The 23,289-nt window shown below is 53.2% G+C and overlaps 8 protein-coding genes across 8 annotated transcripts; 4 read left to right on the forward strand and 4 right to left on the reverse strand.

Annotated features, from left to right (window-relative positions):
- Positions 1 to 947: 947 nt before the first annotated feature.
- J4E79_011244 (uncharacterized protein) lies at positions 948 to 2,072 on the forward strand (the record flags this gene model as incomplete). Its single annotated transcript, XM_049360075.1, has 1 exon — positions 948 to 2,072. The coding sequence occupies one exon, from the start codon at positions 948 to 950 to the stop codon at positions 2,070 to 2,072; it is 1,125 nt and encodes a 374-aa protein (XP_049205433.1).
- A 590-nt stretch (positions 2,073 to 2,662) lies between these two features.
- J4E79_011245 (uncharacterized protein) lies at positions 2,663 to 4,174 on the forward strand (the record flags this gene model as incomplete). The annotated part of the gene is made up of 1 exon (XM_049360076.1): positions 2,663 to 4,174. The coding sequence occupies one exon, from the start codon at positions 2,663 to 2,665 to the stop codon at positions 4,172 to 4,174; it is 1,512 nt and encodes a 503-aa protein (XP_049205434.1).
- Positions 4,175 to 6,947: 2,773 nt separating this feature from the next.
- On the forward strand, positions 6,948 to 8,131 carry J4E79_011246 (uncharacterized protein; the record flags this gene model as incomplete). The annotated part of the gene is made up of 2 exons (XM_049360077.1): positions 6,948 to 7,087; positions 7,174 to 8,131. The coding sequence occupies 2 exons, from the start codon at positions 6,948 to 6,950 to the stop codon at positions 8,129 to 8,131; spliced, it is 1,098 nt and encodes a 365-aa protein (XP_049205435.1).
- A 3,619-nt stretch (positions 8,132 to 11,750) lies between these two features.
- On the reverse strand, positions 11,751 to 12,084 carry J4E79_011247 (uncharacterized protein; the record flags this gene model as incomplete). The annotated part of the gene is made up of 2 exons (XM_049360078.1): positions 11,751 to 11,873; positions 11,986 to 12,084. The coding sequence occupies 2 exons, from the start codon at positions 12,082 to 12,084 to the stop codon at positions 11,751 to 11,753; spliced, it is 222 nt and encodes a 73-aa protein (XP_049205436.1).
- An 868-nt stretch (positions 12,085 to 12,952) lies between these two features.
- Positions 12,953 to 13,900, reverse strand: J4E79_011248 (uncharacterized protein; the record flags this gene model as incomplete). The annotated part of the gene is made up of 3 exons (XM_049360079.1): positions 12,953 to 13,056; positions 13,094 to 13,694; positions 13,805 to 13,900. 3 exons carry the CDS (start codon positions 13,898 to 13,900, stop codon positions 12,953 to 12,955), a joined length of 801 nt encoding a protein of 266 aa, XP_049205437.1.
- A 1,362-nt stretch (positions 13,901 to 15,262) lies between these two features.
- J4E79_011249 (uncharacterized protein) lies at positions 15,263 to 16,260 on the reverse strand (the record flags this gene model as incomplete). The annotated part of the gene is made up of 4 exons (XM_049360080.1): positions 15,263 to 15,729; positions 15,781 to 16,008; positions 16,056 to 16,128; positions 16,180 to 16,260. The coding sequence occupies 4 exons, from the start codon at positions 16,258 to 16,260 to the stop codon at positions 15,263 to 15,265; spliced, it is 849 nt and encodes a 282-aa protein (XP_049205438.1).
- Positions 16,261 to 18,705: 2,445 nt separating this feature from the next.
- On the forward strand, positions 18,706 to 19,584 carry J4E79_011250 (uncharacterized protein; the record flags this gene model as incomplete). The annotated part of the gene is made up of 2 exons (XM_049360081.1): positions 18,706 to 19,482; positions 19,534 to 19,584. The coding sequence occupies 2 exons, from the start codon at positions 18,706 to 18,708 to the stop codon at positions 19,582 to 19,584; spliced, it is 828 nt and encodes a 275-aa protein (XP_049205439.1).
- Positions 19,585 to 20,556: 972 nt separating this feature from the next.
- On the reverse strand, positions 20,557 to 22,614 carry J4E79_011251 (uncharacterized protein; the record flags this gene model as incomplete). Its single annotated transcript, XM_049360082.1, has 4 exons — positions 20,557 to 20,987; positions 21,049 to 21,887; positions 21,944 to 22,230; positions 22,477 to 22,614. 4 exons carry the CDS (start codon positions 22,612 to 22,614, stop codon positions 20,557 to 20,559), a joined length of 1,695 nt encoding a protein of 564 aa, XP_049205440.1.
- Positions 22,615 to 23,289: the final 675 nt, after the last annotated feature.

A 23,289-nucleotide genomic window follows, 5' to 3' on the forward strand; every position in this document is an offset into this window, starting at 1 on the left:
TCGCCGTGTGGAGCGCACCTTGTTGGGCCGTCCATTCAGGTAGCAGACAAGAGCGAGGAAGCCTCAAGGCAGAAAGGGCGGCTGTGCTATGCTCCTTTCATACGCCTGCTATATCCCGCTTCCCGATTGGCGCATCGCAATATTCTGGCAACACTTCATTCGAAGAAAAACCTGACGCTATGATGCCTACGTTGACGTTAGGTCATCTACTTGGCAAGCTTTCCTCTTAATGTAGGCTGCAAACCCAACGCAGCATGCAGCGCATACCTCCGCATTCAATATATAGTAGTAAAGAAAGCGTTCAGCCCTGACGGCCTTCATTCCAGAACAGGCCAGCGGCATGCGGCACATCCTATCAGGCTGCTGCGATTTGAGATTATGTCGATTTGCGTGGAACCGTGGAGTCATCAAGTGTGGTGGGGGGAGTACATATAGAGTCCCGTTCCATGGTAAAGGCGGCTTAGCGAGTATACCTGCCCCTTGAATGCTTTGTGCAGCCGCCAGACCCCAAGCCATTCACGTGTGCACGCTAGCGTAGATCAGTCTTCGGAAGCCGCATAACAGCTCAACCTGCCGCACTGTCCTCGCTGATTCCAACCTCATCGCACTGCCACCACGCACATAAAAGCTGCTCAACTCCCGCGCTGTCGCGTCAAGCACGACTGCACCCCGCACGCCACACAAAGCAACAGTCGACCTGCTTCTTCCGCACGACATTGTACCTCAACGACTGCACCCTCTGATCGCGGCATTCTACCTGGTGAATCCTAGTGCTCCCGATTAGCGCATGCTTTCACCCCTGTCGTGCGTTGGCTAAACCCACCCCACATCGCGCCACCTGAAACAGGTACATCGTCAAAGGACATCACCAGTCACCGATCCGATTGCATCTTTCTCACACATACTTTAATCGACCGCGACAAATACTCAACCCCCTTGTAGCCGCCATGGCAAGATTTGACGACTTCCCGGCAGAGTTGCGCAACATGGTATACGATCAGCTTCTCCGCGATCGTCATACTCAGCAGCCAACTCACAACTCTCTTGCACTCTTCACCGTCTCACACCAGGTGCATCTAGAGTCTACTTCTTACTTCTACAAGAACAATCCCATCAGCACCGTCGCCCCGTCGTCGCCTATAAACGCTAGCGCCACCGTGCTTCCTCCTATCGCCGATAGGTACCTTCGATTCCTAAGTCGACTCAACGTATCTGCCACGATTGGGAGAACGAATCCGGAAAGAGAGCGCAAGATCGCTGATACCATAGCATCACTAGCTACTATCGGCGCAGCCTTCGAGGACCTGGAAATTTGCATTCAATCCTCCTTATCAAGGCTTACGAATTCACGCGTCGATGACTCCGTATTACACGCCAACCATCCCATCACGGTTTCATTGCGACGACTGCTCGATTCTGGAGTGGCAAAAGTTTTGCGCCTCGATCTCCACAAAGTCTGGTTTGCGCCCGGTATCGCCCAAGACCTTCACGTACGATACGGCACTCGATTCCAGTTCGTGGGTGGCAGCAATGCTATCATGGACCCACTCAGCATGGAAAGGTCTCTCACTGGCGTTTCTTCAAGCTCTCATCTGACCACCTTAGGTGTCGATGACGAAGTCATGGCCAACGCTTGCTCGGACGATGCTTACACTCCCCGGACGCCATCTTCTCTTCCTTCCTCGATTTGTTCACCATTCCAAGATCTGGACATGTTTTCGGTGACGTCGTTCGATCTCAACTCCGATACTACTACCGACGACGAAGGGTCTATGGAGCACCCGAATGAAGGATCGTTCTTCTCTGGCGCCGACATCGAAGAATGGGAGGCCTCAACACAGGCAGCGGAACAGGAAGAACCGAAACACCCGTACGACATCGAAATCGATGAAGACGAAGACGATGATGAGGATGAAGAGATGGAAGACATATCGCAAGATGATATGGAGGCGATATTTGGCAATCTGGAGGAGACCGCTCATCACGTTGCCAATGATGCTGATATTTCATACATGACTAACTTTGCGCCTGAGCTGCTTTTGACTCGGCACAATCTTGGTCATCTGGAATGAGGCTTACGTGGTACTACTACTAGGTCTAGGATATGGTGGACTTCCCATGATGTCAGTGCGTGTTGTACAACAACCATGATTAGGCATGATTGCAGCGAGCATGTCGCGTGCAATTTGCGGTTATGGCATCTTTCCTTTATCCGGCACTCAGCATACAGCGATCTTCAGCACCGAAGCGTGCTCATCGCGTTTTACACCAGCGAGTGTTAGCATTTGTTAACGGCGTTTTCTTGGTCTTTCACATGTATCGGATACCCGTGCGCCGCCATTACCAGCATTAAGGCGTTTTTCTTTCATTCCACGACGATATACTGGCACGAAAATCGCCACGTCTCTTTATAGAAATTACCGATCGAAAACATACCTTCCATCCCATCTCACTTCGGCCTGCCGATGTCATCATACCTGAGTCATCGGGCATGACTCCCATAAACTTACACCCTCATTGCTAATCAGCTTTCCGCAGCACTAGTATTCTCCCTTCATCATCCCCACCGTAGCTCTCTGCGGTCAGCGACATGGGGAATGATCGATGCAGACTTCAGAAACCCCGCCTTCCCGATTCCCGTGACTCACACCACGACGCGACCATGCCGCAGCCGGAGAACCCCTTCGCTCACTTCTTTCACTCCCAGGCACGCCGCAGATCAGAGTCGGCTGCTATCCCAATTCACGACCGCGATGTCAAGCGCGATACGGCGACAAGCTCTACGGCGCGCAACCCTTTTGCACCACCGGTTCCACCAAAGGACGAGCCGCATAAGACTTCGTCCACTTCATCCGCGATAAGTGAGACAAGGAAGACTCTGTCCGCTCTGGAGAAGGAGTGGATGCTGAACGACTGCATTCAGCCGACATTGGCACGTGAAGATAAGCTGAGGCAAGAATACTCACCGAAGAGTATGAGGGCGGTAGATGGAAGCGAAATTCGGGAGGGAAGGTCACCAGCCAGCCGAATACATCCAGCTTTGAGGTCAATCTCATCACCCCCACGAAGCTTCATAGCCCTCCGAGAGAGTGTACAAGATAGCGGGGTCGACGTATTCAGTCCTGTAACCTCCAGCGACGCAACATCAGAGAACGCCAACAGCGAAGTCAAGTCGAAGGCTACAAAGCGCGATACCGTCGCCGATCTCTTCAGCGAGATCATGGGAACCGGTAAAGCGCCACGCCTACCTCGTCAGAAAGTGCTAGACGAAGTCTCTACACGTTCCGCCGTGCCACCACCCCTGCGTATACCCAGCAAGCCCAAGCCTTCACCTCGTGGTAGCGCCCTACCGCCGACGCACAAGTACAACAAGCTAGAGCTAGGCGGCCGTCCCTCACTCCAGATCGTAACGACGTTCGCCGAGCCCAGAACCGCACCAGAGCCCCTCGCCAATCGTCGCAGTTACACAAAGCGCATGAGTCACCAGCACGGTCGTAAGGATAGACCAGCACGCGCATCCATGCTGCGATGGAGTCTCTTCCCGAAAGACACGACAGTATCACTGCCGCAAGTACCAGAACCACGGAATGAGACTCCGCCCATACCCCGGAAGAGCAGCAAGAGAGGCAGAAGTATCACCTTGGAAGAGCCATTGCTACCCAGGAAAAGTACACCTCCTCTTGGAGAAAGTGTGCCACCGCCTCTGCCTGTCACTAAACAACGGCGTGCGCAAACCTTTCCTGCGCAAAAAAGCTCTCACAAGTTGCGAAAGGATTCAGACATCCGTCTTTCACCCACACTACCGCAGCGCAGAGCCACGCATCACATCACTGTGAACAGGATGCGCGATCCAGACGAGGCCTTCGAGGAACTCATCGCGCTTCGCAGACGTGCGACCGCTGATGTTGGCGGAGGTGCACCCACCGTACCTGCCAGGGTGAATAGCAAACCCCACAGCGTTAGTGGCGGTAGAGGAGGCGATTGTTTTGGCCTATACACCACAGCAAAGAGTCGCGTCGATGACATCGTAGAAGTAGTGCGAAGCGTGAGAGAAAAGAACAGGGCGAGGAAGAAGCGGGAGAAGATGATGGCGGAGGTGAGGAGAAAGTATGAGGAGATGGCTAGTGCTACTAGTAATCAGACGGGTGGAGAGGGAGGGTATAAGTGGTTGTGATTGGAGATGTGATGGGTTTTACTATGTTGATACATCTATGTTATACTTTATCTGGAGTTTCATCATATTCATCCTTTAGCGTCTTTCGACTGTGATGATGGCCACACGAAGTTCTTCGCCTTGCCTTCTCGCAGGTCTTCAGCTGTAGGCGGGATCGTGGGTTGGCGTATGGGTCGTTCCCGCCCATCCGACGAGTTAGCTGAGGAAGACTTGAGTTGTGTCTGTGGTGTAAACGTTGCCGCGCAAGGGTTCAGAATCTGTGCGACTCTTGCTAGGAATTCTGGGCTGAAGCTGGGTTCTGCGTTGGGTGATGTCATAGTGCTGTTGTGGGGTTGGAACGGCAAGGGTGACTAGATGTATGGGTGGGAATAAATGGGTAAAGGAACAAACGCAGTGTTAGTGATTGTTGTGTGCGACAATGTCTAATGCGGTGGGCGCGTGACTCAAGCAAACAAGTTGTGGTAGTTAAAGACGTGTTCCATACCTGTCTCTTGTGTTGTCGCAGCAGCTGGGGGATTGTGGATACATGCTTAAAGAGTGTTTTGCAATTCTGAATACGATGTGATCTTCTGCGCTGAACTACAGCACCTAATTATCTTTGCCTGCTATTGATGTACTTCACGCATCCGCCCGCGTAATTCCATCGTGGCGCAGAACCCAAAGATCGTTCAGCCGAGGTGTACCCGTCTACCGGCCTTTCATTCGCTGCCTCTCCTACAAACTAGGAATCAGTAGAACGTGCCAATAAAGACCCGATCTCCATGTTCTTAACACGACTACTCTTCTTTGGGACCGCGGGCCTTGGTTTTGGTGATAAGCTGCCAGAACTACGTTGGCGTGAGGAGGATCTAGAGTGACTCTCTGAGCCATGGGCATAACCCCCGTGAACCGCTGTTTCAATGACTGTTGCTAGGGAGCCGATAGCGTAGCATATGAGGCGGATGGAGCTGCCAAGGAAGGAGGGTGACAACGAAGTAATCGCAGTACAGATCAAGACCGTGGCGAGCGCGGCGGTGATGGGATGAGCACCGAGGATGTATAAGATGCCCTCGTAGCACGCGAGTATGACCCAGACTACCACTGCGGTGAACATAGCGATGCGTAGTCGTGTGGGGACATCTTTGCCGGGATTGTCGTCTTCTGGGATTCTTTCGAGTCGTGCCTTGCGGCCGGGTCTGTCGTCGGCAAGGGGAGCTCGGATCTCTTCATGCCCACTTGGTTGGCTGCTGGTGTCGATAGGATCAGACTTGGTCGGCGCGGGAGGTTGTGTTGGCAAAGGATGAGCCGGCGACTGTTCGATTTGGTGGTGGCCTACTTCTGTCATTGTTCACGGTAGCTGTGACCGAGTTGTATGGCTTATAGTGTAATGAATCGAGAAGGAAAGTGGTGGCGCAACCCGATATACATACTGAGCGGAGAGAGAAGTTTGCTTCGTCTCAAAGAGAATGGGCGAGAAAGCGGACGCAAGACGAAGGAAAACTACAGCCAAACAACATCAATAACAAGACCCTACAAGAAAATCAGTTCTCTGACGTCCATTCAAGCACTGCGCTAAGATGGGTAAAACCCGAGTGGCAGATCAGGCATCCAGTTCCTGTAGACCTGAGTATCGGTTGGCGTTTGCATGCATACAATGCGCACCAGGCTACGCCGCATCAGGTCTATAAAGCAACGTCACGAAGTCAGTTTTAAGTTAAGAACACCCGTGCAGCTAGTTACCGATAGTCAGAGTTGTGTCGCGTACTCGATGTTTGACAAGTCGACGACACCACACGGCAGGCTGACGACGAGAATGTAGGAAATAGACAGCGGCCCCAGTGATGATCACTGATCAAGGCCAGTGATGATACCTAGGCTATCCATCGTAGCCCCATAGGTGTAGTAATCACCGAGCTTATTGCATTGACGCTGACAATGTCGAACGTTTGATTGCTCCACGGAAGTGCGGAACGCCCAGTCAGCAGCCGCATATTGTGGCACCGCCCAGGAAACACGGCCTTCGCTGCAGTGGACACAGGTTCGTTTCAGACAGCAACAGACAGCGGCGTCGGATGCGGGGTGGTTCTGCATGTTGGAAAGGAGGCGTTGGCTTATCGGGAACAGCGAAGATGTCAGGAGGCGGGATGGAGATGTCGAGTGGGGCGGGTAGCCAGGCGGGGAGATTACCAGTTTCTGGTAGGCGTCGCCCCAATTTGGACCCTTTGCCACCATCTTCGCTCGTCCGGTCGCACTGGAAATGGCCTCGAGCCCAACACGTACAACAACAGTTGTCCTCTGTTCCTCGGAAAATATCAACAGCTTCGACTTTGTCTATATTGATGCGCTGTCAGCCACAACGGCACATGACCGCCAACTGCACTGTGATGCCGTGCCAGCCGTTTACCAGCGCGGCAGGAACCGTGCATCAACACCATTTGGAAAGATTCACGGCTCAGCAGCGGGCCAGCATCTGATTCGCCCCAAGACGGGATCCAGAAGCCACTTTAGCACCGCCAGTGGATCCAGGTTCGGGGGCGTCTGGCTGCAGGGACACCGCAAAAGGCTGAAGGGCCTGCCAAGCGCAATCTCGCCGGCCCCCAGCGCCCCATGCCACCTCCTGCGCGTCTTGGCTGGTGCTGACGAGCTGGCGGGTCTGTCGTCTTTTAAAATGTGCTGATCCCCCGACGCCCTGCCACAGCACGCTGCACCCCCTATCGCCATCGTAACATCTCCGTCTGCACTCTCGCGTCGCTCGTTTGGATCTATCCTCGTTCCTGGATCTACGCCGCCCAAGATGATGCTACCGTCGACTGGAGGTCGGAGCCCGTTGCTCGCGCTCTCGGTGAGCGCTGGCTGTGTCCTGGTATTCATCTTCGCCTTCATGGCTTGGCAGAGTCCACCCCGGGTGACTTTCCCACATGGCCAGTCTAACTTGTACGTGCTGTCAATTCATGGTTCTTGGGATGGAAGGGCCATGGCCTAATCAATGCTTTTCCGGCGGAAGCTAACAGACCCTACAGAGCTGCAGCCAGCGCGCAGACCGACTCGACCATTGGCGATGTCATCAAGCTACTGTACCAGAACCTGAAGGTGTCACCGACTGAGCCCTTCATTCGCGAACCAAATGGCAGCCACATCACGTTGCCACCGAACCCGCGCTACAAGAAGAACCTAGGCAGCGACGTTCTGATTCTGGATCTGGAGACCCGTCCCCTCAAATCTACTGAGGAGTACGAACGGGGCGAATATGATTGGCGCAACATCAACCACGTTTCTGGCGGCATCTTCAACCACTACACGTATGCGCTTGTCCACGGCTACGACTACAAGTTCGTACAAGCCCGCGAATTCGAAGACCGACACGCTACCTGGATCAAGCCATCTGCACTTGCAAACCACATCAAGGACTACAAGTTCATCATCTTCCTCGACGCCGATGCCGCTTTCCGCTTCCTGCACGTCCCTGTCGAATGGATGCTCAACCACTGGGACGTAAAGCCGCACCACTCCTTCGTCATGGCCAAAGACCCTTGGAGCGCGAAAGAGCCCCAGTACAACTCCGACCGCTTCAACCGCACCTACACCAACACCGGCTTCATGATTGTCCAGAACAACGAGCAAACCCTGCCCATTCTCAAGGCATGGCACGAGTGCCCCGACGACACCCGCTACGCAAACTGCTCGCAATGGAAGCAACCCCGCTTCCACGAGCAATCCGCTTTCGGCGAGTACATCCGCTACGACTACGAGCAATACATCAAGGAGCTTGAGTGTGGAGAGGCCAATGGCTTCCCCGGTGTCGAAGTCAGCAACTGCCAGGGCAAGCTCATCCGCCACTACTGGTTCGAGAAGAGCAACGTCAAGATGGACTTCCGCGAGAACATCATGAACGCACTCACACTTCCGATACAAAAGATCTTCGCGCAGAACACGAGTGGCGTCGTATACCAGCAGGAAGAGAATGTCATACTACAATAGCAACGGCTTGCTCTACTGGCAAAGCAAACATAATACGTTTACGAAGAAAGAGGAAAGGGCTTATCGCATAGCATAGCGTTGCATTACCAAGGCGTTTTCCAGATATGGGATGGGCAATCATTTGTTATCATGTTTTCGGTTTTGGTTCAGTTCGGGCTGGGTGGTTTTCGCCCCGATTCATTTTACCGTCGCACTTTCGATCTGGGTCTTCCGACGCGATGATACCCCAATACGAGTCTCCAGTTCACACAATCAATATTATTCACACAACGCTGATATCCCGTTGTTGCGCCAGATTACGTTGCCTTGTTTCGAGTTGCTGCGCTTGGCTTCCGACGCTGTGACACCCGGGGCCAGTATCACCTGCCGAACGAGGTATACTCCCCCAGCCGATCGTACAGCTTACCACGATTGAGACGCCCATCAAGCGCATCACCAACGGCACGCCTGAGAGCTACAAAACAGGATCTCTTGCCCAGCCCAGCCGCTTATCACCGCCACTTCACCCTAGCCACGCGACTGCATATCTGCCAAGGCGCTAGAACGTCGTTAGCGCCGATGATCGGCGGTCAGCCACGTCCTCGAAATTGGGTTCGGCTGGCAGGGCGGCGTCCTATGTAGGTTGGCCGACCGGAGTTGCGACGGCGCTGTTCAGGCGGTCTGTCTGCGGAGACTACTCGCTCTGCTTTGGGATGGAGAATGGCGAGCTTTCGCGACAAGTGTCCCGAAATAGGCTGAATGCGCTTGTCGATCTATACGAAGCGCTTCGGATTGCGCCGGACGCTGGAATTGGCAGGTTTGGTCGGCGTACCCGGTCCCGGTGCTAGCAGGTTCTGACACGACGCTACTTGGCCTTTGGACGATGCTTCTTTTGGAGATGTAGCCTTAGGGTGGAGGCTAGGGTCTTTCGTGCGTAAGGTGGTCGTCTGAATGATGGCTTACTGAAGGCGGCATATACACTCTCAATCACATACCGGACGACAAGCAGTACATGCCGCCAAACTTCAGTATCCGTCGCATCTCGTCTCCGTTTCAAGCATGAAGCTCAGCATCTACACACGAGAGAAACTCGCCATCTACTCACGCTTGCCAGAAGCTATTAGTGCTTCATGTACCCCGAGTTGCATTGGTCCTTGGCGTTTCCGAAGTTCACCTTCAACACGAGAGAAAGTCGTCACCTAATTACGCATGCCAGAAGCTGTTAGTAGTCCGTCTACCCCGAGTCGCCTCGGTCCTTATTTTCTCCCCATCGCACCATGTTCTCGTGTCAGCCTCGAGCGCTTGCCCTCGTACCAAACTCGGTGTACATGTGAAGCCGAAGTATCACCAGTGGGGTTCTTGACGGCCTGAGTCTCAGCTCCATCTGATAAATTTTCTAGGGGCTTGAACACATCCATGGTTTGTATGTACGATCATGATCTCGGTCGCTTTCGATTATAGAACGTTGGTCTGCGTTCACATCTGCTGTGGTGTGTCCAGCATGCGCTTCTAGAGTTCTCTTCTAAACTACTGGCTACAAGTTGGAAGTATATTAGAAAGCCTGCTCGTTGCACAGCTGGTCAACACAGTATGTTGCTGTGACAAGGTGCTGCAACAAGCCCACGCTCTCAAAATTCAGGATCCAAGGCCTGTGTTGACGATTACACACTTGAGGCCGTCACTTCGATGTTGTGCCGCTGAAGTATGCCATACGGCTCGTTCGATGTTGTTTTGAGTGTTTCGAGACGACGCAACGGAAGCTAAGCAACGCTCTTTACCCGGACGCCCATGTGCGGTGTCGCCAAGCGCACGCAATATACTCCTGTGTTGGTGGCACGAACCAAGCGCATAAGGGCATGAACGACAACGACCATATATGTTGTATATTCCTATTCTTCTGCTTCGCTTTCCCGACCTTGCCTTCCTAACAACGAAACCGCTATCGCATGATCATGCGCCGCCATGCCCAACAATTATCAATCTTGCTGTGCCTCCTAGGCGCATGTACTGGGCTTCGAACGGAAGATCCTCCGGCCACAGTACAATTCGACCTCGTTTTCCCTCCGAACTACTCCTTGATCGAGCCCTACTACCCAGCACCCGTCATCTTCGCGGTTCACAACTTCTCCGCCATCGGCCAAAACACTTTGTTCTGGAGCTGGAACATTACTGATGCGATTAACACCGTCAAGGGCTATGAATCAACCACCGTCGTTGCCTCAGGTCAAAGCCGCCCCGATACCATCGGCGTAGAAATGTCGCCTGATGTACTTCTCATAATTGAGCCAGTCTCGCAGTTATGGAACAACACCATGGATCTTCTTCGTTTGAGCTACACATTTGGTCTAACGTACGCTTGCGGCAATACAACTGGAATCTCGGCAACTGGTTCAAACGAAACAGTGCAGTTTAAGGGAGAGAGCTTCTTTGCGCTATTACCAATCCACCCAGACGGAGACTATGGGCCTTTAGCGCTCGCGAGAAAGGGACGCTGCGCCAAGCCGATCGGGTCTGTTGGGGTTCAGAAGCGGTCCGAGGGCAATTCGGACCAAGAATGTCAGGTTCTCAACCCTGCTGTACAGCCTACGAAAACTTGTGCGCTACCCATCAATGCAAGAGTAACAAGATGGGCTGAGTCTGTGATGAACATAGCAGCTGAGTGTCCTAACCGGACATGGCCCGATACGACTGGGCTGATGGGTAATTGCATGTCGAAAGCGTCTGGGAAGAACGATTTGGAAACCCGTGGCATGATTCTGTTTATATCTGCAGCCTTTCTCTTGACTGGAATTTACCCGTAATCTAAAACCAACACTGTTGTCTGGCAACAGCCAATTTGGTTGGAAGACATCGGCTGTGCACCAATGAAAGTTTTGTGTCTGCTCTAGGGCTGTGCCGCGTACTTAGGGAAGGATGAATCCATCGCTCGTCAAGATACCCCGTCGTCCCTCACATACCTTGAGAAAGAGACCACGTCTACACAAGGTGAAAACAACTCAAACTCTTCCACAAACAAGATGCTCTCGCGATCCTCCGAACCACCCTACATGACCATCGCCTGCCCGCGCAGCACGGGGATCAGTCCCCGAAACAAGATACCAACTGGTATCGTCGACCCGGGTGCGCATCCAGCGTGTACGTTCTGGCACGACAACCTGGACAACAGTCTTCCTTGTTGTATCCTCACGTATTTCTACCTCATCACGACTGAAGAACTGTTTGCATGGGTCAGTAAAGTACATACGTAAGGACTGGATGATTTAGAAGAACTGATAAGATGATAGAACCCCTCCCTTACCAGTGAATGCGGAAACTACCGAATTGGCCATAGCTACTGCGTTGAAGTTGCTACCAATTCCAGCTCTTCTACGGGGATTTCGTCAGCAATGATATCCCCAACTCCTTTAAGCTCCAAGTCGTCTTCTACGCCACCTGCAGTTTCTCGTCCCTCTACAACGTCGCCAGTTGCCACAACTTCCCCCACACCTTCTCCCACGCCCGCAGTGACCACACTGTCTACAACATCTCGCGCCTCTTATTCGACATCCTCTTGGAATGGAATCGGTACAATGCGTCAGATTTTGGACCGATGCCTGTACTTGTGTTGGGGCTTTATGATGTAGCTTGGCCGCGACATGATCTACTCGCTCTTCTGGACAGAACTGGAGTCCTGGCGTATCCGATAGATCTGGTGTGCTACACCTAGGTCCTCCACCTCCTCCTCCTCCTCCTCCACCTCCTCCTCTACCTCCTCCTTCTCCTCCTCACACAACGACGACAAAGCGCATAGTCCTAAGTTAGTCTCCAGGTTTAAGGAACAGCGCCGCGATGTCAGGGTCTAGAAGCCAGATAAGACGTTCTTCAACACTGCGTACTTCAACAAGGAGATTCTGTTGGAGTTGGCCGAGGATTGGTATTGCAAGTTTGGGTTGTTTGTGCCGGATCGGGAGCATCTTGAGTCGTTTTTGGTGCATGGTGGGGTTATGAGTGTGGTGTAGTGTAGCATGTGATGCGTGGACTTGGAAGGCCGCTAGATGGTGATGTGGAGTTGAGATTGCAAGAATGTATTGATGATGGGGTATCGAGCAAGTAATATATACAAGAAGAGGTGAAGTCTATGAAATGAAGTGATGCGAAAAAGAATACAAGACCCTCTTCGGGCTAAAAATGAACACCTGCCACCGAACCTAAGAGTCTACATTGCCTTCGTGATGTCATGAACTTTCCTTTTAATACCGATGTAGACTGCAAAGCATCTGTTCGGTTTTTTGAATAGAGTAGTACGAAACGTTGCTTAGTGACCGCTCTGATTTTGCTGCCCTAGATCTTCGCCAGGAGGTGGAGACCATGGGAACAGATCCAGGAATGAGACGTTATCCTCTTGACTGTGAACAAAGCTTTCATCAGACCTCGGAAGAGCCTGGTGATGATACCCGGACAATGATCCTTGCGCAGACGGAATGTCCTGATGCATGTTGTAAGGTGATGCTGCGGAAGGTAGCAATGGTGAATAGAAAGAGAAAGGCGACGCTAGAGGGCTTTGATGGGTTGGATCCACTGAGCCGTGTATGGAGGTAGGTCCGGTGTATAGGTGTGTCGAAGGAAAGTACGATGAAGAGGCGGTGTCGAACGGTTGGTTGCTCTGTAGGGTACTCAGATCCGTCAACCCAAGATTGCCGCTTACATTTACTGGCGAAAGTGGGTGCCCGAAACCATGGGCAGGGCGAAGAGGATACAAATGCTGAGGCGATGGCCAGCCTTCCCGTCGGACGGCATTGTATGGCGCAAGATTCTGTTGGCCGAATTGGAAGGGCCACACATTTTGGTGGAGTGGTGCCGCTTCTACGGCTTGCTGAAGATCATTATGAAGTTCCTGAAAGGCTTGGTCCTCGCCTGCTGCAGGATCGTACGATTGGGATGGTATCGAAAGCCCATTTCCAGCGCCCCTGATATTGAAAAAGTCGTGTGCGAGTGAACCCTCACCTGATACTTGCTGTATGTCGGGTAGAGTATACGAGGCCTGGGTTGGATGTGCTGCAGGTGCATGGTTTTGAGGGGTCTGCGGTGCCGAGCCGAGCTTGGTAGGGGTAGGCCTCTTGGCTGGTCGGCGACGAGGTGTAGAGCTCTTGTTGGCTCTGCGTGAGGGAGTCGTAGCAGTGTCCGTTTTGTTCTTCTTTCTCTTGACGGGATCGGCGTGTAGGCCCGGCTGGCACTTGCGCTCGTGCTTCAACAGAGCATCATTGCGAGTACACACGACCTTGCACTTCTTGCACATCAAAGGGCTCTCGTTGGCCGATGGATGTTGGGTCCGTATGTGTCGTGCGAGGTTGTTCGTCATGTCGTCACCAGTGAATGGCACATCGCACTGTCTGCACCGAACCTCATCAGGGGACGATGGTGGCGACGCAGGCGTGGAAGAGATGAGATGCCCAGGTGCGTTTGTATCGACCAGCTGCTGACCATGTCCAGGACTGGCCGAGCCTTCTGTGGGTTGCAGCGATAGGCCGTGGCTACAGTTCGCGTGCGCGTGTACGGTAGGAGGGATGTCGTTGGCTTGATGTTGGGAAGGCGGAGTGTTATCGAGCTGGTAGGGGGGTCAGTCATAGACGCGCAACGAAGCAGAGAATGGCTTACATGAAAGCCATGCTGCGACCAAGGATTAGGAGGAGGTGCCGTGACACAACGCGACCCTACGCCAGTGAGGTTGTATGCCGACTTGCCTGCGCCCATGTAGGAGCGCAAGGGATGCTCGAGGCGTTCATCATCGTTGGGGTATATCGGCGGCGACATGCTGAGGTGTTGCCCTCCCTCTAGTCCTGTATGAGGTGGGACGAAAGGTGGGTGAACCACCCAAGGTGGTCAGCGGAGGGTGTGAAGGTATGTATTGCGGTTTGGTCCAATGCGATCTGGTCGAGGCGCATCATCGGTGGGGTGAAACAAACGTCCGAAGGAGGGCTGGGACAGCAGACTTTATGCATGGAGAGGTGCTGCGAAGCCGTGAACGAAGAGCTTCCCAACGGCAGCCAATGTGGTGCGCCTCCAGCCCGCAAGTGTGTAATTGCTCCTTTGCTCGTCCTCCCACGCTGCATTATCGTCACAAGAAGGCTAGCCGATGCCCCGTGCGGGGACTGATGTATGAGGGGAGAATTCGTAGGGCTAGCTAGGGGAAGGATGCCGGAAGGATGCCGAGGGCTTTGGATCTTAGATCGCGACCAGGATGGCCTCGTAAGGTGGAGCAATGAGGACGGCCTTTCTGAAGTCGCGCGTTGGTATCTCGTAGAGGGGCGAGTGCGCAGCCATGCAGGGAGCTTAGCAATTCAGCAACTGGGGAAAACGCGATTTGTACGTCACAGGGAATTGTCGTATGAGAACGTGGTGGTACCAAGAGCGTAAGCCACTCAGGCTAGTATACTTCAAGTCGAGGCGGTGCACAGCAAGGCAACCACCAAGCATGGAAGCATAGAAGCTTTTTGCGCCTCAGATCTCATTTCCGCTCGCCGCGCTGCAAACGCACGGCAACTGCAGCATGGAGTAATGGAATAATCCATATTGGCGTAGACGCGTCCCCATCGCGAGCGCGGGAGTGCCTGGCGTCACCGCGAGCGGGGTGTGCAGTGCACAGACCGCGACAGAGGCACCTGTGGACCTATCGTGATCGCAAGCGGGAGGCGGAGCAGCGAAGGATAGTGGCAAATTTTCAGAATGCGCGCAGCTGTTTGGTGTTATGGGAAGCTCTTTGCGCCCAGGCTGGGGGACTCTTACCAAAGCTTCTTGGGTGGTGTGGGTGGAGCGTGTAATCTCCATCAACTGCTGTCCTGCGCACGCCAGCCAACTTGGCGTCGTGGCTTCGCTCATGAAAATTCTTTGAACATGAAACAATGCTCGAACGAAGGTCGAGACGCGTCCTTCGTAAACATGCTGGCGAAGGACAGGTAATTCATCTTGTTCGACGGATGACGTCGGTGGGGGAGGGGTACCGACTCCGTAACGCTCGAAGGCGGCGCTTACGGCTATCTCAACAGTCTTCGGATAAGATCTTGGCTTCGTACGTGGCACGCTCAACGCAGTGTCAAAGCGTATCGCACGCTGCATGCAGTCAGCAACGTGAAACGGGTTCTGGCCAGAATTTGTGCGATGTGATGGTGCATGGAGCTACAGCTTCCCCTTAGTTGCACTGTGACCTGTCAGGGCAAGGTACCACTTGACACCGCACATGTCGATCCCGTCGTTCCCACGAACGCCCGCCTGTCGGGCCCTCTCCAGTATTGCATCATATTTATCCTGGCCCTTGACGCCGATCGTGATCGACACAAGGCCCTCTGGATGCCCTTGTCTCCCTGGTATGAAACCCAGCCTGGCGTTTGTGAAGGCCAGCAGGTCACGACTTCGCACGACGCCAAATATCGCTTCCCACTCCCGTGCGGCCGCTTCGTGGCCAAGGTCGCCGGGCTGCAAGCGCAGTACACAGCCCTCTAGCGTAAGGTGTTCGGTCCGCTCCATGCCGGCCCTATAGCGGTCGATGTCTGAACCGCAGGCGTGCCATGGGGAGAAGCGGGTCTGAACTGGCGTAGGATTCTTCGGACCTGGTACGTGGGAATCGAGTTCTGGCATCATGCCACCTGTCACCTCGTTAGCCATATAATTTTGTAATTGGTAGGTGCCTAGCGTACCCTTGATGCCCTTTGGATGGTACTGAATGCACACCGAATCCGCGTAACTATGCTCAAAGATGACTCTCGACAGTCTCTTCGCTTCGATGTATTCGCATCGCTTCTTCGCGTCTTCGGTCTGCATGATGATCATGTATCCGCCGTCACCGCGCTTCTCGATCAGCCGTCCGGCAGTCGTCCCTGGCTTAATGGGCGAGACCACCTCGATGAAGTCGCCGCCGATTGGTACTGCAGTCATGTTAGTCGCTGGAGCTGGGAAGAGACGATGAACGTACTGAGGAAGTTCTTCAACCCCCATTGCTCGACAGCTGGATCCTCGAAGACGACTTCTGTTCCTAGAACGTATGTCTGGCATCTCTGTCAGTTTTCGGTGTGTCGACCTTCATATCGTCGCCCTACAAGCTGCTGCTTCGCGCGTTCGATATCCTTCGCGACAAGTGCAATCTGGCGTAGACGCGTCGGAGCCGGAGCAAGAGCCATGTTTGCGTGGAAGATTTTCCCAACGAATATGCTGAATGGCCTAAGATTCAGTCGAAAGGGTGAGATGATAGAATTGGGACGCGTAATGCCTCGTTGACGCTTACTCGAGCTCAGCGGCTCAGCAGCGAGTAGCTTCTTCCCCGCATCAGCAGCCGCGGCACTTCCTGTTACGGAAGCTACAACGTTAGTGTACTAGGTTAGTAGAGCATCAATTGGGATCAATGGGACGATGGGTGACATCGCAGGTATCGACTGAGATACGTATCAGAAGCGGTGTCGTGACGTCGTCAGGGCGTGATGTTGCGATGTTTCATCGCGACTGCCATCCCGGAGGTCGGGCCGAAGTGCCGAAGCACCGATGCTTTCGTCCGATCTTCAACGCGCCTTCCAACAACAATCACCTTCTTTTCACTTCCGCCGCTGATGCACATGAACATTCACCAGTGACTTTATCTAGTCATCACGGCGAAGGAACGACACGAATTGCGCTCCTTTTTTCGCACGCCTCTCGCGTACATCATCCACGACATGGAGATGGTTGGGCTCCAATGAGTCGTTTGCAAGACTACACCGTAGCCTGGAGGTACACAACCCCCTTAGATCGATCTCCTATCGGCAGGTGCTTCTGCGAACATCTCCGGACTAGGTATGCCGATGCATCATGAAGAGCAACTTCTTCGCGTATGTGGGTTTGTTTACTCACTGACTGACATATCTCTTACTTTACAGACCTTGACAAACAGTCACCGGGCTTCTGGAAAGCCCCCGCCTGACCTTGACTGAGCATCTGCAAGTAAGGCACTTGGAAGGACAATCGTTTGCCGACTTTACTTCATATCCACAAGGACATGTCATGCCGCCTTCTTCTGGTTCATCTTCAAACGTCGATAACAATACTTCATAAACAACTTCGATACCTAATCCACACACAGCGAACTCAACACTCACCTTTCTTTATTACTCTGTATCCACTGGGTGGTTTCAAAAGGTACGCCTGATGTGCCATGCGAGGCCCGATCATCACCGCTTGTCGGTGTTGCTATTATATATACGAACTTCACTGGTGTTTGCCTAGCAAAGAGATCTGTCGCAGTAAGTCGTCGGTCGTCGACTTCAATTAGAATACAGGTAACGGTAAGAGACCATAGAGGACCAGACTACCGGCTACGGTCTTCTTCTACTCAACGCCCCCCATCTTTCGTCCACTGCGCATCATTAACCTCTCGATACATCATCTCTCCGGATCTCTGATACTCGCAATCTTTCGGTCATTCTTTCTCAAGCCTACACGCACAAGATCTAAACACATCGCTAACGCTCAACGTAGGCTTTCACATAGTACGAATTGATCTTCATGGTCGTTCCCGAGTCAAATCCCGATCAAGTTAATTTCGCCAGCAATACTGGACGACGGCCTTCTTGTCATCGCACCTGTTGCCTCATCCGTCAACTCTGCATCAAACATCCGAAGGTCTTACGTCTAATTACATCTGGACTAAGGAATGCCCTGCTCTGATCGGCCTTGAGCTATGGACAGCTTCGCAGCATATATCGGGTACTCGTTGTGTGCGTCTATTGTTGGCGATGCAATATCTTGGTAGCCATCCTCTGGTTCGCGGCAATCGGCATATCGCGAGCCAGTTACAACTCATCCAATACCAACGACACAACATCCTCTTCTACATAGAACCGAGTGCGAATTGGTAATCATACTTGATGTCTCAATGATTACAGGTTATTCGTCAACGAACAACTGCCAGATGGCTTCCTTTCACTTTGGGTAGCATGTCCTAGGAACGTACTACACATCTGGAATAGGAAGCGGCCCACATTCCAGCTGATCAGGAGACCCTTGTACCGCAAAGAAAGACATCATCTCCTCATACTCATGGTCACAGCTGACCCTTTGAGTCATCGAACCTTACGACTCCTCCCTCATTAAGACAACATTCAGTGCATCGAGATTATCAGTACGTCATCTGCGTCTGTTTCTGACGCGCTGAAGTCCGTTTAAGGGATGTACAAACGCTTTTGAAACATCCTATACGCGCCTTTTACGCGTTTTTACGCGTTGTGAGCTTTTGTAAGCGTCTTGTCGGCTTCACCACGGGAGTTCGGGTCCGGTGCCCGAGCGCCCACCCTGCCTGTTCAAATTCGTCTTCGCGGTCACCTCCGATTATACTCTCTTCTTACGACTCTCATTCAGCTTCGAAGTATTCGTTCATCTTCTTGTCATTCTTTATAAAGGCCGCTGTTCCCGTAGTCGTCTTCCCTTTCTTCGGCCACTCCCTCGCTTCTGTTCCGGAGACGACGAGTCAACCGTTCTGTTCTACGTTTTCTAGGTAAGTCCCTCTTTTTTTTTTACCGTTCTGTTCTGTTTAGCGTTCAGCGTTTTGCTTTGGTGGGAGCTTCAGTGGTTTATAGCTCTACAGTGAGCTTGTCAAGATGTCGGACTCTGTCAACAACTATTTCTTCGCGATCGCGGCGGCAACACCGCTTCCTTCTATCGAGGGTCAAGACCCCATCAACAACGGCAACCTCGCGCCTCCACTACCTCGTACTCGTTCTCAAGTCTCCGCACTTCGTCCACCTTTCACGGTTCGACCCACTGTCCTTTCCGCACCCGTTGCCAAGAAGTCGAGTACAAAGCCAAGCAAGAAGCGCAAGCCCGATTTCACCATCTTCGTCGACACCGAGGCAGCCAACGACGTCGCGAGGCCCATTCAGACACCCAAGCGGTCCAAGACCAACAGCTTACGCACTCCGCTCCGCGACAGGACCTTCTCTACTGCTTCAACGCCCTCGCCGTCTCCCCGCCTTCCCGACACCCCATTCCGCTTCTCGCCTGCCGACCCTCTCTGGGAGAACACTGAGAACTACGAGCCTTACATTGAGACTCCTCCCACGACTCCACTTGGTCCTCCTTCCACGCCCCTCGGTCCCACCGCCTCGGTCGGCCCACCCCCTCCGCTGTCCACACGCGCTCTTCGTCCTCGCCGTGATCGTGCTTCTTCCTTAGCCAACCTCCTGCCCCCGGTCAACATGCTCGCCTACAACATGCTCGGTATTCAGAACTGGAGGATCAGCTCCATCGGTATCAACCTCGCCTACCGCAAGGTCGCTAGTAGAACCCACCCGGACATGGTTGCGCCAGCTCAGAAGGAGCTCGCAACGCTGGACATGCAGCAGATCAACGCCGTCAAGGACATGTTGATGGACAAGGTAAGTCTCAATTGTAAGAAAGGAATACGACACAAATACTGACCTCTATAGGACCTCCGCATCAAGTACCACCGGGACGGTCTCATCCCCTGGGTCGTCTGAGGACTCGAGATGTTGTACCACACTGATGATACGATGATCATGATACGACGATAATGCCGAGTTTGTGTAAGAGATACTGGAAGAGAGTTGTGTACAGGGTTTTGCCGCCTGTGGCATGCCAGTGTGTTTTCCAAACGGTTGCTACGATGAGTATGAGCATGATGGTAATGGTCAGAGGTTAGTGTGGTAATGGGTGGCGATCTGGTTTGCTGATGAATTATGCTTCATGGCAATGGTAATGGTCGGTGGAGGAAAAGTGCCTTGTCTTTCCTTATTTTCTTTTCCTTACTTTCACGACACGGTACTCGCATGTGGTGCTAAGCGCGCACATTCGCGCACGACGGGTACGTTTTCATGACGCTGAACGCGACACGATGGTTACGAATACTGGTATGCTCAATACATTACATTCATTTGGAACTCGAGCGTTGCGATAATATACGAGTGAGTTCCTCGGTGACAATTTCGTGTCAGTGAGCACGTCATAAGCCTTGATTCTCACGCAAACTGCCGTGGACTTAAGTACAGAATACATGACACAGCATATAGCACAAGAGACGCAGCACATCCCGACCACACAGAAGCCAACAAATAAAGAGCAGAGTGCACTTCAATCCCTCGATTCTTCGTCTATCGTACTCCGTATATCGTCGCCGGGTCGCCCCATAAGCTTCTCATTCAACGCGACCATTTCACTAAAAGCAACTCCGTGTAATATGCTTCGCTATTAACAACAACAAGTGGTCCGCCCCATTCGCCCATCGGGTTGCCAAGGTTCCGGCCCGTCCCACTACAGCATTCATCTCCGCGGACATCTCCGCGGCACACTCGATCGCGAAAAAAAAAAACTGCCCCGCAGCCGTGCCGTGCTTAGCGATTCAGGGCCAATTCGTCCTACCGTCGCCAACCCTTCTGCATAACGTAATTCGTGTCGATCTCTCTCGATCTTCCCGTCCAACACCACGAATTTCTTCAATACCCCTCCGTCCTAATCCTCACATAACTATCCGCATTACTAACATACCCCCTGAAACTCGGTCCCAGGCTCCAACTCGCCAACTCCCTGACCACATCCCTCGCGGCATCGCACAGATCCACCTGGCCCGTCTCTTCATTGCTACACAGCGCCTGGTCCGTCGCAAAGCTCCAGTCGCACTGGATGTTCAAACTCATATCCATGAGCCACTCCATGCGCTCCTGCATAGCAGGGATCTGGGTAACGAGTTCGCGGAAAGCGGGCCAGACGATGAAGTCGACGATGTTGATGTGCGGCATGAAGAGTTGGTTGGGGGTAGGGCGGAACCATTCGGGGATTGCGTTGTAGGTTTCTGGGCTGGGGGAGATCATCCAGCGCATTAGGTACCAGAAGAGGTACATGGAGCCGAAGCAGGAGAAGGTGTTACCTGTGGGGGGTTTGTTAGCGATGACGTATTTCCTTGGGGGGAAGGCCCGGTGAGATGTTACCCTTCATGTATACGCCGTGCACCATGCCGACTGCCCATTTGGTGAGTATGCCGGAGTTGTTGTATACGTCTTCGTCCCAGAGTGCGGCGATGTTGGGGTGGGTTTCGATGATTTGGTCGGCGGGTATGCCCATGTTCATGAGGGTTGTCGCTTGTTCGTAGATACCAGGGAATGCGCGTTTTAATGAACCCGGGTCCGGTATTGTGTTTATGGGTAACATGGACCATGTGGGTAGGAACAGGTTGGTGATTTGCGTCTCTTGAATGTCGCCCGGATAGTGGTTACTTCGGATGCTACTGGAGAATGGCATGTTGCCGAAGAGGTTGCGGAGGTTGAGATTTGGGTGTATCCTGATGGTGTTCACGATCGGTTGTCGACCAGTGAGATGCGTAGGGTATGCCGAGCGTATCGTGTTTTGTCTGTGTGGTGAGGGCCGTTGGCTCCGAGATGGTTTCGATGATGGTGCGGCGTTCCCGACTCCGTCGAAGCTCGTTCCTTGCTGCAAAAGTCGTGGGTCAATCTGGCTTTCCTGAAGCCTATCTTCCTCTTCACTCTCTTCCCCAGCCTCGTCCCTTGTTAGGAGATAGTCCTCTCGATCAAACAGCGGAACTAGGAAGGGATGATCGTTCGCTCCATCTGCCGTTGCTGCTTGTTTTCCCTTACCCGACGCAAATGTTGATGAAGGTGCTGACGGTGACCAGCCTCTGTTCTGGCTGGTGGGTGATGCCATGGAGATATTGGAGCCTTTTCGAAACTGTGAGGCGCCTTTACTCGTGTCAAATGCCGATTCGTGGCTCATACCGCTTCCAGAGGTGTCCGTGGACTCCTGAGCCAGTAAGCTGAACCAGAGTTATAAACTTGTTGTAGCCAGAGGAAGCTGTCGAGTGATGCATACCTGGGGGGTTGGCCGGATACCGCCGGGGATACTGTCATTGGGAGGGTCTTTGCGACCTCTTCAGGTGCTTCACCGAGCCTTAATCGAGCGAGGACAGCGGCGGCCTGGTCGTCGGTCCCGGAGCGTAGCGAGGTAACAATGCGCTTCAGGTCATCCAGCTCGCCAGTCATGCTGTCTCTCTTCATAATCTTCATCCGCTCGGCTCGCGAGACACCTTCGGCGACGTCGTATTGACATGATAGGTCGTTCTCCTTGCATCGATTGCATCGGGGTCTGGTGCCGTCACACTGCGAATAAGCAATCAGCACAGTCCGCGGGGCCAATGAAAGCTGCAAAAGGCCTACGTACAGGTAGTGTCACATGATGTGAGTACCTATAGAAGAGCGCAAATCAGGGATGCATGGGCCTTGAGTACTTGGAAGTATCCTTCAGTGCCTCGCAGGGCTGTAGCATGGCATAGTGCCTGATAGCTGAGCGAAATACCTTGGGATGGTCCAGGGCATTGCTATTGCGTGTAACTCGGTCCTACGTACCTTGGCCTTCCCATTTCGGCACTGCACGCACGCCACGGCAACAGCCTGTCGCTTCTTCCGCCGGTCTGAGGCTGCGCGTCGCTGCCCCGGCTCATCTGAGGCTGGTGCAATGCTTTGCCATCGCTCCGAGTGATCCATACCGTGAATGTCGATGTAGTGGGCGAGATCCCCGGTGCTCAGAAATGCCAAAGTCGCTTGTGGAGCCGGTGGAGCCTAGGCAACGTCGGATGCGTGAGCGTGTTCAGCAGGCCGTGTTGTTGGGCTCGCCTCGCGCTCTGGAGTTGCGCTTCGCCAACCTGTACACATCTGCAGCGGTTCGCCACTTCCTGTTGCACAGATAAACCGGTCGGGGACGCCACGGGTTCCTCGCCTTGGAATATTAGAACAGATCGCATTTGCGACCAAGATCGAATTTGATCGAAAGCTCGGTACAAAAGGCCGACAGCAAGCTTCGTCCGGGAATGCTCTCCTGACCAATGAGACGCTATGGCGCACCATCTCACGTGCTGTAGAGATCGGTCCAGAATAAGGCATCGGAATCTGTTACTATGAAAAAGAGGCGAAGGAGAAAAGTGCATGAGGGTGGAAACCGAGGCTACGTTCCAGACGGATAGATTGGCTAGCTTCGGCGGCACACGTGCGGCGGTTCGGGTCCAGATGTATTTGCTCGCTAGCATTCAACGGGGTTCCAGGCTCCCTAACCCTTCGAGAGCCTCAAACGACCGTCTGAGGTGTGGGTGAAGACTGGTCATGATTGGACGGCGTGTAGTAACAGGTGTGGTGGAGTGGAGGTGGCGGTGCGTGTCGTGCTGA

Source organism: Alternaria viburni (genome assembly GCF_023758015.1).
Source record: "Alternaria viburni strain BMP 2772 chromosome Unknown scaffold_39, whole genome shotgun sequence".
Lineage (NCBI taxonomy): Eukaryota > Fungi > Ascomycota > Dothideomycetes > Pleosporales > Pleosporaceae > Alternaria > Alternaria viburni.